The sequence below is a fragment of the Chiroxiphia lanceolata genome, chromosome 1, assembly GCF_009829145.1.
Source record: "Chiroxiphia lanceolata isolate bChiLan1 chromosome 1, bChiLan1.pri, whole genome shotgun sequence".
Classification (NCBI taxonomy): Eukaryota; Metazoa; Chordata; class Aves; order Passeriformes; family Pipridae; genus Chiroxiphia; species Chiroxiphia lanceolata.
The window spans coordinates 112,503,508-112,515,737 of record NC_045637.1 but is presented as its reverse complement, the minus strand read 5'-3'; the positions used below and the strand labels follow the sequence as shown (position 1 = coordinate 112,515,737).

The 12,230-nt window shown below is 39.0% G+C and overlaps 1 protein-coding gene across 2 annotated transcripts; it reads left to right on the top strand.

The window, feature by feature from the left end:
* The first annotated feature begins 13 nt into the window (after positions 1 to 13).
* Positions 14 to 9,022, top strand: METTL6 (methyltransferase like 6). Of its 2 annotated transcripts, XM_032697476.1 has the most exons (7): positions 27 to 45; positions 810 to 974; positions 1,629 to 2,007; positions 2,721 to 2,855; positions 4,077 to 4,247; positions 5,698 to 5,839; positions 8,506 to 9,022. In XM_032697476.1, the coding sequence occupies exons 3-7, from the start codon at positions 1,726 to 1,728 to the stop codon at positions 8,652 to 8,654; spliced, it is 879 nt and encodes a 292-aa protein (XP_032553367.1). In that variant the 5' UTR covers positions 27 to 45; positions 810 to 974; positions 1,629 to 1,725; the 3' UTR covers positions 8,655 to 9,022. The 2 variants fall into 2 exon arrangements, with proteins under 2 accessions (XP_032553377.1, XP_032553367.1); XM_032697486.1 differs by lacking the exon at positions 810 to 974 and having other exon boundaries at positions 14 to 45.
* The last annotated feature ends 3,208 nt before the right edge of the window (positions 9,023 to 12,230 follow it).

Here is a 12,230-nt window from a genome sequence, read left to right as displayed (position 1 = left end):
TTCTTGAGTTTCCCTTCCGGGAAAGCTCTCCTGGGCCGGCGGCGGGTGAGGCGAGGCGGGGGCCCGGGGCCGGTCGGGGCTGCTCTGCCCGCCGAGGGTCCCGCGGAGGGGGGAGTGCGGTGCTCCCCGCCCCCGGGAGGGCAGGGCTGGGCAGGAGGGGCTTTCCTTTCCTCCTCTGCCAGGGTATCAATCCCCCAGCCCCGCTGGTTGAGCAGCTGCTGGCGGGGAGCGGTGTCCGTGTGGCGGGACCGGGGGATTACACGGAGGTGTTACAAGTTTGCGGTTTTAGGGATGGATTAAACACCTCTAAAAGGCTCTTTAGCCCAGGCGTAGGCTGTTGCAGCTGAGTTGATCAGCGCGCTGCCTTCCCACGGCGTTTTTTTAGCGCAGTGGAAAGGCTGACTAGGATTTTTTTCGCCTCCCAGCTCGTTTTACGAAGAAATATGCAGCTTAATCTCTTTGGAGCATGTAGTAGAAATATAGTAGAAATTTTGCTGATTAAGCTTCTTTGTTTGTTTTAAGAATATGCTCTACTTGAAGAGACTTTCTTTCAAAGGGACTTTTTCTCTATAACCTGTTGTTTTTGGAGGAAAGAGGGGGCATCTGTCTCCTGTGACGCTGGACAAAATTCTGACATTTTTTTATTTCATTTGCACACTTCCATATTTTATGTTTGTATCATAACATGTATATACAGTGGCAACATCATATAGAACATGTACATATCACGATACATGATTTCTATCATATCACGTAGTTTTGTCACAAACAAAATACGTAAGTGAAGTACTATTTTTTTTTTGCTGTAGGGTGGTTATAGTTCGTTTTTTCTCATTTCCACTTTGGTAAAATGACGCCAGTGCCTGGTTCTGGGCACTGATGCACAAGTGGCACATTTTTGCTACCTGGGCTTCCCTGGGAGTTACCGGGCCTTGCAGGACATCCAGGATCTGCATGGTTGTGGCAAGGAAGAGGTGAGAACTAGTTTAACATTAGAGAAAATATTTGGATCCCTTCCCAGCCTATGTAATGCTCTTTGTTAACTTCTGAAAATAAACCCATCTGTGATTGTTAAAACCAGCATGAATTCTCAGGAGGAGGCAGTAAAAAGAATGCTGACACGGGCCAGCTCTGGGCATTTTGGCCACAGTACTGGTTTTGTTCTCTTGTTCAGATATGTGGTGTTATAAATGCTGGTGTTTTCACCATTTTTTCTCATAGAGGTGACAGCAGGAAGGAGAAATGCTAACATGAATATACTCTGTTTCATCAATTTTAATGTGACTTTTAAATGTCATCTGTTTTTCAGTTATTATTTTTTTGAGGTCTTCCAACTGCGACTAACAAGAAACAAAGCTCTTGCTTTCCTTCTAAAGTCTGTTTGAGTGAAAACAAGCTTAGAGCTGTACCATCTTTCTCTTCTTGAGTAGCTTTCTGGGATGTAGGGGGAAGACCAGCAGACTCTGAAGTATCTTTAATCAGTGTGATGATGTATATGCTTGTTAGTTTGGATGAAGGTTTTCTGAAATTATGAGAAATCTGGTGGTATGTCAGTCCATCAGGTAGGACAGATCACTGTAAAATTGTTGTAAGTGCATACTGTAATTATTTATCATTTTTCCTTCTAGATACTCACTTATCTTACTTAAGTGATGGAACCATACACTAAAGAAAAAAAATCACCCTTGGGTCTTTGGCATTCATATTTGTGTGAAAGAATCTAGGATGTTCCAAGAAAAGGCATCAGACAATTGCTTAAATGTAGTAACAACATCTACTGAAGATGGTGCTTTCCAAAAGAAAGGCCATAGTGCAAGAGTCCTTAGCCCAGAGGAAGCTGAGAGACTGGCAAAAGATCAGGTTTTGGTGTCTGAGTTCAAACAACTAAAACTGGAGAAAGAGGCACAGAAGAACTGGGATCTGTTTTACAAAAGAAACAGTACCAACTTCTTCAAAGATAGACATTGGACAACCAGAGAGTTTCAAGAGTTAAAAGCATGTCGTGAGGTGAGATTTATACACTTCTGCTGCAAAAGATGGGATTAAATGTTTCCAACCAGTTGTTTCCAAGTGAGTTAATAATACTTTTAACAAAGCTGTTTGGGTAAGAGCTGCCAAGTTTTCAGTGCTCTGTGTAGTTTCTCTTAGTATCAAAGACAACTCCTGAAAATCACAAGCATCAGTTCACTTTCAATTTATAATTGATCCATGCTGGATGGGGATACTCTTCATAGCATATGGGATGCTAAGAACGAAGTCTGAAATATTTGTATTGTGTCCCAAATAGACAGCTTGTCTCTCTGTGATGGGATGTTTTCCAATGCAAGTTGGTGCACTTTCAGTACACTCCTTTAAAGAAAAGCATCCAGAATTGCAGGCTAATTGTAGAATGGAGTTAAGGGGAATAGTCAGCTGCATCTGTTGTTCCTCATAGCTAAATGAAAGACAAGACAGAAATGGTACAACAGTCTGTTGATTACTTAAGCGGTAGATGACTAAAGAAATATTAATATATTCTAAGAAGATTTCTAATTTTGCAGAAATCAAGTTGTCTGGGCTTTAGTGTCAGATTATCCAGTGGCTGTCTACTTTGGGGGGTTTTTGAATCAGTGATAATTAAAATTGATTATAACTTTTAAAGTGGTCATTGAAGAGTGTAGTGCTCATGTAATGGGGAAAGCAAAAATGATGTGCTTTATCTTGTATTGGTTCCTCTCCAGTTTGCAGATCAGAAGCTGACCATTCTGGAAGCGGGCTGTGGGGTTGGGAACTGCTTGTTTCCACTCTTAGAAGAAGATCTGAATATTTTTGCATATGCCTGCGATTTCTCTCCTAGAGCTGTTGAGTATGTGAAGGTTGGTGTGATATCTGGAACTTCTTTTAGGGTGTTTTTAGAAGCTTCTGAAATTGCAAATGAATGTAACAGGCGTCTCTTGCCTTCCTTTTTTTAAGAAGGGTAGAATATATTTTGCCAAAAAATGGAGACTGATCCATTTCAGCTGAGATCCTAGCCAAGAAGTCAAATCATTGCTCAAGACCTCGCTTTTCAGCATCACATTGTAGTATTATGGTATATTACTTGAATAATTTATGAAGACTGTGTCTTTTGGGAGCACTACTATGTCTCTGCTAACTGTGCAGTACAAGCAAAATTTGTTTGCAAAGGAAGCTTGCCCCTGATGGAGGGAGTCCCAAGGAGAACCTTAAAAACAGGGCTATGAAAGTTATTGTTAAAGAAATTTGTAACCTGGTTAGGAGTAGGTGTGTTTATACTTATTCATGGGTAGATGGTACTGCAGTCCAAAGTTGAGCCTTCCAGCAAGGCTGGCGGGAGCTTTGGGCTTTAAAAGTCTCCTAGTTTATTAAGTTTGTAGTCACAGGTAAATTTCTATATATCTGTTAATTGAAAGCATTGTCTTGTGGGATATTTGTGACCAAGAACCACAAGCAGCATGTCTCATGGGAACAACAGGAAGAAGTACATGTGGCAAACAGGAGAGGACAGCAGCTTCCTGGGATGCCATAGCTGCACCCCAAGATGACATTGGGCCGAGTGTGTACCCCAGAGGTTTGGATGACTTGGTGACATCTACCTCCACAGCTCTTGCTGATCTTATTTCTTGCCAAGACCAGGTTCCTTTTACCCAGCAGAACTGTGGGCTAGAACAGCCCAGCTGCAGGTTATGTGACAGGAATCCCAACTGTTTGCAGTCTACTTGTAGCTCAGGAGCCGTACTTCGATCACCCTGTAATATAGAATTTCTTTTAGTAGTATTTATGTATTTTTTAAAGAGTAGAAGCAGCAGTAAAACAGAAATGGTTAAGCTTTCTGAACTGTCTTAATGCACATTCCTTCTCAAATTCATGAGAACAGACTATTCTACTAGTTGTAGTTTCACTATTGTAGTACACAGCAAAAATTTTCTGATCGCATTAGTAGCCTATTGGAAGTTACTGTTCTTTTGCCACTATGTTTCATGTTGCTGTATTGATTAGTTTCACAAGTTTTTTTACTGTTTTTCAATTAACAAATGCTACTAAGTTTCAATGAAAGCTTACTGTTTTTATTTTCCTAGAAAAATGCCTTATATAGTACCGAAAGATGTAAAGTGTTCCAGTGCGATCTTACCAAAGATGATCTTCTAGACAATATACCAGCAGATTCTGTGGATGTTGTGACACTTATATTTGTCCTTTCTGCCATTCATCCTGACAAAATGAATCTTGTCTTGAAGAACATTTACAAGGTAGCACCAGCAGATTTTACAGCCTTTAAAGCACTTTCCTTCTTTTTAGCTCGAAGGTACATTTTTTGTTTTCTGAGCAAATAACCCCTCTTGTAATAGTGATCTTTAATATTATATACCATGGATGTATTTAGTTAGTTCACTTAGTATACAGGGCTAAAATATGTTTTATAATGGTTTTTTTCTCCTGGTATTGTGAGATTGTTTGGATTGAAGCCTAATTCATGCTATCAATATAACAAAAATATATATAAAAGGCAACCTTCTAGTATCTGAGTGGAGCCTACAGGAAAGATGGAAAGAGAGTTTTTACAAGAGCATATAGTGAGAGGACAAGGGGGAATGGCTTCAAACTGAAAGAGAGTAGGTTTAGATTAAATATTAGGAAGAATTTATTTACTGTGGGGTTGGTGAGGCACTGGGACAGGTTCCCAGAGAAGTCGTGGATGCCCAATCCCTGGAAGTGTTCAAGACCAGGCTGGATGGGGCTCTGAACAACCTGGTCTAGTGGAAGGTGTCCCTGCCCATGGCAGTGGGGTTGGAACTAGGTGATCTTTCAGGTCCTTTCCAACCCAGGCCATTCTATGATTTGATGATTTTAAAGCTGTGACTTGGGTTGCATGCTACAAATAATGTTTATAGATTGCAGAGATGTCTGTGTTGATAAGGTGCAAATGATAGTGAGTCAAAATTGACTTCCAGGGATACAGTGACTTGGAGTTAGGATGTCGCTGTTATTAATAAACACACTTGATCTCTGGTGATTTAAAATTGGAGTGTTCAGAGGTAAACATTAATCTAGAGAGACTCATCTCTGTTGGCTGCCTTTGTTAGTTGATAGATTAGGATAGGCCCATCCAAAGAGTGGTTTAAATAATATGAATAGTGATTGTTCTGATTTTTCTGAGATGTCATATATTGACTGCAGAGGGAAACAGTCAATATATTTTGTACTTATCCACGTGTATAAGTTTTATGTTATCTGATATTGTTTGTTTTATTATCAGTAGTCTGAAGAGGGAATGTTAGGGTTTTTTGGTATATCTCCAGCTGTTTTGCAAAAGCAGGATTGATTCTTAGCTCATGCTTATGAAAAGGCTAATTATTATTTTCTCTGTGGAGATGCCTGGATCATTTAAGTCACTTGCGGGTTTCTGCACTAATTGGCAAGTGGCAAGTACTCCTTTCCTCCTCTAACAAATACAGCTGGTATTTGATGACAGCATGTCATGTAGGAAAGTTGCATGCATCAAATATCTAAAATCAGCATGGCCAATGACCACGTATTTCTAAGTTTTAAACTCTTTATGGCCTGTTTCCTTTGATAAAGACCAAATAAAAAAACCCAGAAACAACAAAAATCCACAATCCATTTTACTGAAATTGTTCCTTATTTATTTCTTAATATATTGCAACCGTTTTCTTAAAGCATGTATGTATTATGTGACAGGTATTAAAACCAGGCAAGTGTGTCTTGTTCCGAGACTATGGAATGTATGATCATGCAATGCTCAGGTTTAAATCCGGCAGCAAACTTGGAGAAAACTTTTATGTTAGACAAGATGGGACAAGATCATATTTTTTTACTGAAGGTAAGACATGCTGTAAAGTGCTTTCTTTTCTGTGAATTTTCTGTTTAAACTTGCTTCAGGGAACTGCCAACATGCCCCTGGAAGTTTTGTTTTATGCAAATGAACTGTTAAATTGTGGTTTATTTCGTTTACCATCCTTTTTGGAAACAAGAGGGTATTTAGAACGGCAGGACTTTATGGAGCACTTTCTTGTTTACGAGCTTGTTGTATGTGCTATAATGTGCCAAGAGCAGCAGTTTCTGAATTTGCTGAATTTCATTCGGATTTGTTAGCTGAGGGAAAAAGACCAATGTTCAGTCAGACAATTGATAATCTTCATGAAGCAACTAAGCAGTTCTCTTGACATCATTTTTTGTGCAAGGCTATTCCTGGTGTGCAAAAGGAGGCCTGTTGAGGAAGCCATTGATTTCTAAAGGAGAACCATGACTACAGTGCTGATAAGCTTGTGCACAAATCCCACTGGGATGGCACTGACTTGCTGTGGTCACTCTGTCTTCTGTTTTTTGGATTTTTTTTCCAGTAAAGATGGTGAAAAAGATTTCTATGTGATACAGTATATAAAGTTTTTAATACAGTGCTCATAATGGTTTAGGAAGGGAGGTAATTATTGCAGTTTACTGGTGAAGAACGTGAAGCCGAGAGACATGAAGGAATTTGCTTAGACTTTCAAAATGAGTTGAGATTATAGTTTGGCTGTAGCTTCTAATTCCCAATTCCTCAGGCTAAACTCATTACTCCCCCCTATCAGTTGTAGAACATTGTGTAATAAGAGCTGTGAGTTTATATCTGTGGAGCTCTTTGTTCTTAGTCTAAAGCAAAATATAGACACTGAAGAGACCAACTTGGAGCCAAGTAAATGTTAGTCATATTTTATGCCATAACATATTACCTAATTGCTTCTGATATATAAAAACCATTAATCTTATTTGAGCTCTCTCTATTCTTCAAAGGACAATGATGAAATCTAAGAATGCAGGCTGTGCTACAGCTTCATTGAAGCATTTCTAGAACTGATATTTATTAAGTGATTTTTAGTTCTTTTTAAACAATTAGCTCTTGCAAAGAGAATGGATGCTAAAGGGAAAAAAGAGGAGACTGACCTAGCTGTGGAATTTTAAATCCAATTTTTATTGTGTGTTAGAATTGTTTCTGAAAGACAAATTCCTCTCCAGTATGCATGTTTCCATTGGTGGAAGAATTGAGGTAGGGAGGAGGAAGAGGAAGGAAAGAGAAAAGAGAATTTTTTTTATATCGCTCACATTAGTAATTGTTTTTCCTTGGGCTGGTCTGTGACTGTCTCACAGATCCTCTCTGCTCCCATTTTTAGTCATTATGATCTCATTCATCTCACAAATTTTTGTATAAATATTGCTTAATGCTTGAGAATTCTTTTGTTACTGGGGACATGACTCCCATCAATTCTGCACAGGTTGCAACCCATGCTATTTGTCATTTGTTTGGCACTGCACTGGTACACCAAGTAATTGCTGCATGGGATGATTTGAATGATGCTTATTATAATATGTCTGGTATCAGATAACAACACTGAACTTCTTCCATGGAAAAAAAATAATCCATTCTTTTCTTACTGTTTGAAATAATTATTAAATTTGTGGAGGAATGCGTGGTTGTAATTCTGTGTTATGAAGTATGTGCAGCTTCCTTACTATGAGATTTCAATAGATCCACAATTAAGTGCTGCTTATTTATATTTCATCAATGTGGGTCCTCCATTTTACATGAACACACTTTGTTTACAACCAGTGTGTGTGGCTTCATGGTGGGCTTAGGTTGATACAAGCCTGCAGTACCACCAAAATGGGTGGTTTCATTTTCCTCAATACACCATCTCTTCTAGTGCTTCCTGTACCTGCAAGATCAGCATTTCATCGAGCTAATCCCCCTGAGCAATGGAAAATGGCATGTTTTTGTTTTCTGTCAAGGAACACAAGCTTAGAAATTTACTGTGAAATTAGTGCCTGAGTGAGTGAAATAAGGTGCAGGAAAGGAAAAATTGTGATTTTTAATTAACATGACAAGTCAATAGCATAAGCAGCCCTCCCTGCTGCATAGTTCACCCGGTTTGTGAGGTACTTCTGCCTTCCTTAAGGGAGATATGCTTTGAGTAAAATTCTTTTGTTTATGGAAAATACTTTCAGTTGGACTTAGTGGAGGCTTGATATCACCATATTCCCTTTGCCACTTTGTCAGTTTTTCTGTTGAGCAATGGCATGTAATGTAGTGTGATGTTCTTCCCCGAGCAGAGATGCAAAACTGGATTAGCTTTGAAGTATTTGCAATGAGTGATGTGTTCAGCTAGCGAAGGTCAGCTGCACAAAGTAAAAATGCACTGGCATCAGTCACAATCAGAATGACAAGGCTCAATAAAAATAAGAGATGTGGCAATTTTTGGAAAATCAACTGAGTAACTAGCTTAAGCCCTAGTTTTACAAGCTGTTTTGCTTAGGTTGATGTTTCTAAAGGAGATCTGTATTGATTTTTATTCAGCAGTCTGCCTGCATAGAACAGCTTGAAATCTGAAGGCCTGTGTGATTTTCATGCTGTAACAGAGAAGAACATATGCTTATATAAATGCTGTCTGGTGTTTTAAAAATAGCTTAAACATAATATGTCATCTTTTTTTTTTTTTCCCAATTCTCTTCCAGAGTTCTTATCTCAGCTTTTCAAGGCTGAGGGATATGAGCAAGTGGTCAATGAATATGTGCAGCGAGAAACTGTGAATAGGAAAGAAGACTTACGTGTTCCAAGAGTTTTTCTTCAAGGCAAATTTCAGAAGCCTTTCAGTAAGACATAAGTTCTTGCTGATTGGCAACAGCATTACTTGTTTGAAATTGAAGCTAGCACATAGCCTCGTGTGTGCTCATCTTTCTAGTAAACCAGAAATTACTGCATCCAGTACCTCCTGTTGGTTTCCATCCTCAGATACAAAATAAGAATGCTATTTCTAATTCACTTTTAAGATGGTTTACTGATGCAGGCAACCTGTTGAGCATCTGTATTCCTACTTCTAAAGTAAAACCTGTGCAACACTGTTGGAGGATCAGGTAAAGCACACTAAAGATGGTTAATTTTATGCATTAGCTTCCACTAGTTATCATCATAACTGTTATTTTAATTTTTATTAAAAACTATTTTTAAATAAATATCCTGTGTTTCCTATCACTTGTGTTTTTTGGGCCTTATTAAAGTTACAATATTTCACCTACTTTCAGTACTTGTAGGACTTACAGGAATGAAACAGACTCAGTGAGCAGTATAATGGAAGATGCTTTGGTGTTTTAATAATGGTATCTTTTTAATATGCCTGGCATTTAGAGATGTAAAAAAATGTTTACATTCTAAATAAGATCCTAATTTTTCTGATTTCATGCTTGAAGAAGCGTGCTAGTGGATCAGGCTGTCTGTATCCCTTATTAATTTCAGATGTTCTTCATTTGATAAGCAGAAATAGTTGAGGTTTTGCAAGTCAGTTCCCCATTTGGAGCTGAAATCAGCTAGTCAGGAGTACTTTCTTTCATGTGAATTGTTGTCAGCTGCTTCTTTCCTGAGCAGAGGTCTTAATTCTTTTCCATCACTCTAAGGAAAGTTGTGTTGGTCTTTGCTCTTCCTACCACTAAAAGCCACTGTATTGCTGCTATAGCTCATAGCCTGCCACAGACTTAACTGCTTGAAGGAACTTCATCCTTTCCTTTCAGCAGCTATGGCACTTTGCACTGCAGGACCTTTTCTGTGTTCTTGAATGATATAATTTCGAAAACCTGCATTTAACTCTGCAGCAGAGGAAGCTCAGAAGTATCCGGTGACTTGTGCAATGTCCTGTGCTGATCTTGTATAATGTGTACACAAGTTGCAACAAGGGAAAACTCCAATGCAATACTAAGACTTTGTGTGTGTGTGTGTGTGTGTGTGTGTGTGTGTGTGTGTGTAAGGGGAGGTCAAATACTGAGACAGGGCCTAAAGAGGTTGTAGTCATTCTTGGAAATACTTGGAAGCAGACTGGGCAAGGCCTTGAGCATTCTGTGACTTTGAGGGTGGCCCTATTCTGAGTAGGGATTTCATTTCTTTCAGTACATATGAGTATGTGATTGATTGACTCAGACTGTCATTCCACTGGATTTGGGTGTTGCTAGATGACCCAGTCATACACATCTGATGTGGTCCAGAGGTTACTATTTGCCTCTGTTTATGACAAAGTAGCCATAAGATACGTTAATGATTTTCTTTTCCAGCACTCTTTAACACTGGCTGTATGTGTATGGAAGGAAAGAAGTAGTAATTTTCCAGCCTAAAGCTTAATGTTAAAAAGTTCACCAGTCAAAATTTTTATAAGAAATTGGAGCTGCCAGAGGTCTTATTGAGTTGGTATGCTTACAAATAAATTTGCAAGAGATCATTGCTTTGCATCAGGACACCACAGGGTTTTTTTGTGGGTTTTTGTTGTTGTTGTTGTTTGATACCATGAGCCCCAAAGCTGAATTTATTGTGTCACAAATCTTTGGTCTCACAGGAAAAACCACTTAAATCACACAATTCTCCTAATGACTCTTTGAGGAGAGTTATTACATGTCATCTCCTTTTTTTATGGAGAGTATTATACTGGAGATTTATGCATTGCTGACCTCTGCTGCACAATCCATTAGCCCTTTCTGCCATGCTAGTAATAAATATCAAACTAGTAACATTTATAGTAAATGAAAAACTATGTTAAAAAGGAGTATAACAATGATAGCATTAGTCTAATCTGAACAATCATAATTTTGTGGCTTCCCTTAGCAAATGTTCATCTTTAGTACAGCAGTTCTCTCAAAGACTACATGTAGTCTGAGATCTCTTGATATTTGGGTTGGTTTGAACCCTGTAACATCAAATGCCTTTCAGGACTGGAGTTTTGGTCCTTTTGGAGTATACAACACATAAATGAGACTGAAGGACGAGCCTTGTGTGGTGCTGGTCAGCATATGCAAAGGCAGGTGCACTGAACTGTTCATCCCGGAAAGGAAGTGAGATGTAGGCAAGTATCAAAAATATTGATCAGAAGACTTGAGTCAACCCAATAGACTTAGCTGCAGACATCCACTGACCATTTTTACACTGAGCTATTGCCAGAACAATAATATACCTTTTTGTGTGTGGCTGTAGCTTTGGTGTTCCTGTGTATTTCTGCTTGAGGAACTACTGACGCTTTTTGTGTAGCAATATGTTAAATGGAGAGCAGTATTTCTAATTTTTTATTATTCCTCATTCTGTCTCATTTCCAGTCAGACCTGGAAAATAAAGTAGCATGCATTAGTGCCCCTGCCAGAAAGGCCTTCAGCTATAGTTCTCTTAAAGCAGATGTTATTTTGAGATGACTGGTCAGAAAGCTTAACTTGGTCTCTATGACTCTGCTTCTGTAAACTTTAAATCATTAGAAGTGGTTTGTAACTATGATAAAGTTTGGAGAAGTTGAGTCAGCTTTAAGCAATCTTTGCCTCATCATGTGAGACAGTAACTGGTAGGGTGCATGTGGCTGTTGTAATGCTGAGTAAAGTAGATATACTCCCCCCAGCTCTTCAGCCTTTCCAAACTCATGTAAGGTCACCAGTAGCACATGCCAAAGATATGTGTACCTAGTATCCTTCCTTGAAGAAACTAGTGATAGCATGAGGACTAACGGGTTCAAACTGAAAAAGGGGGAATTCAGGTTAGATGTATGGAAGAAATTCTTTACTGTGAGGGTGGTGAAACACTGGGACGGGTTGCCTGAAGAAGGTGTGGATGCCCTATCTGTGACAGTGTTCAAGGCCAGGTTAGATGGGACTCTGAGCAACCTGGTCTCGTGGAAGGTGTCTCTGCCCATGGCAGGGGGGTTGGAACTAGATGATCTTTAAGGTCCCTACCAGCCCAAGTCATTCTATGATTCTATGACTCTGTGAAGATCTGTCCTTAGAGAGATGTAGTAATCAGGAAAAATTGTGTTCAAAGGACTTGAATAAAGCATACATGTACTGAATCATGCTCACCGTGCACAAACAAGCTACTATGTGGTGATTGTAATAAATGTTTTGATTATTCTTTGATTTAAGTTGTCTTTAATCAATGTAGACCGCTGAGACTGACTCAGTTTTCTGTAGAAGACCTGCCTTTTGTTTCCTTTAAACTGAGCTAGCTGCTGTATCTGGCAAGCATAAGTAGTGAGTTCCTTTATGCCATCACTCTGATCTGAGCAATACTTAAAATAGATGCAAATAATTATTGGAGTAGTGGGACTAAGAAAACCCCATTTAAAAAACATTTTCTTGTGATTTGGTGCACTGTGATTAAAAACTCTGGTTTTTAATAAAGTAGGTACTTGGGCTAATGCTTTTCCTGCAGTTAGGGAATCCTAAAT

What these genes read in the sequence shown, in the direction of transcription:
- METTL6 (XM_032697486.1), top strand. Translation starts at nt 1,726, where the DNA reads ATGTTCCAAGAAAAGGCATCAGACAATTGCTTAAATGTAGTAACAACA. An exon ending in AGTTAAAAGCATGTCGTGAG is followed by an intron (nt 2,008 to 2,720) that starts GTGAGATTTATA and finishes GTTCCTCTCCAG; the next exon opens with TTTGCAGATCAGAAGCTGAC. An exon ending in TCTTGAAGAACATTTACAAG is followed by an intron (nt 4,248 to 5,697) that starts GTAGCACCAGCA and finishes ATTATGTGACAG; the next exon opens with GTATTAAAACCAGGCAAGTG.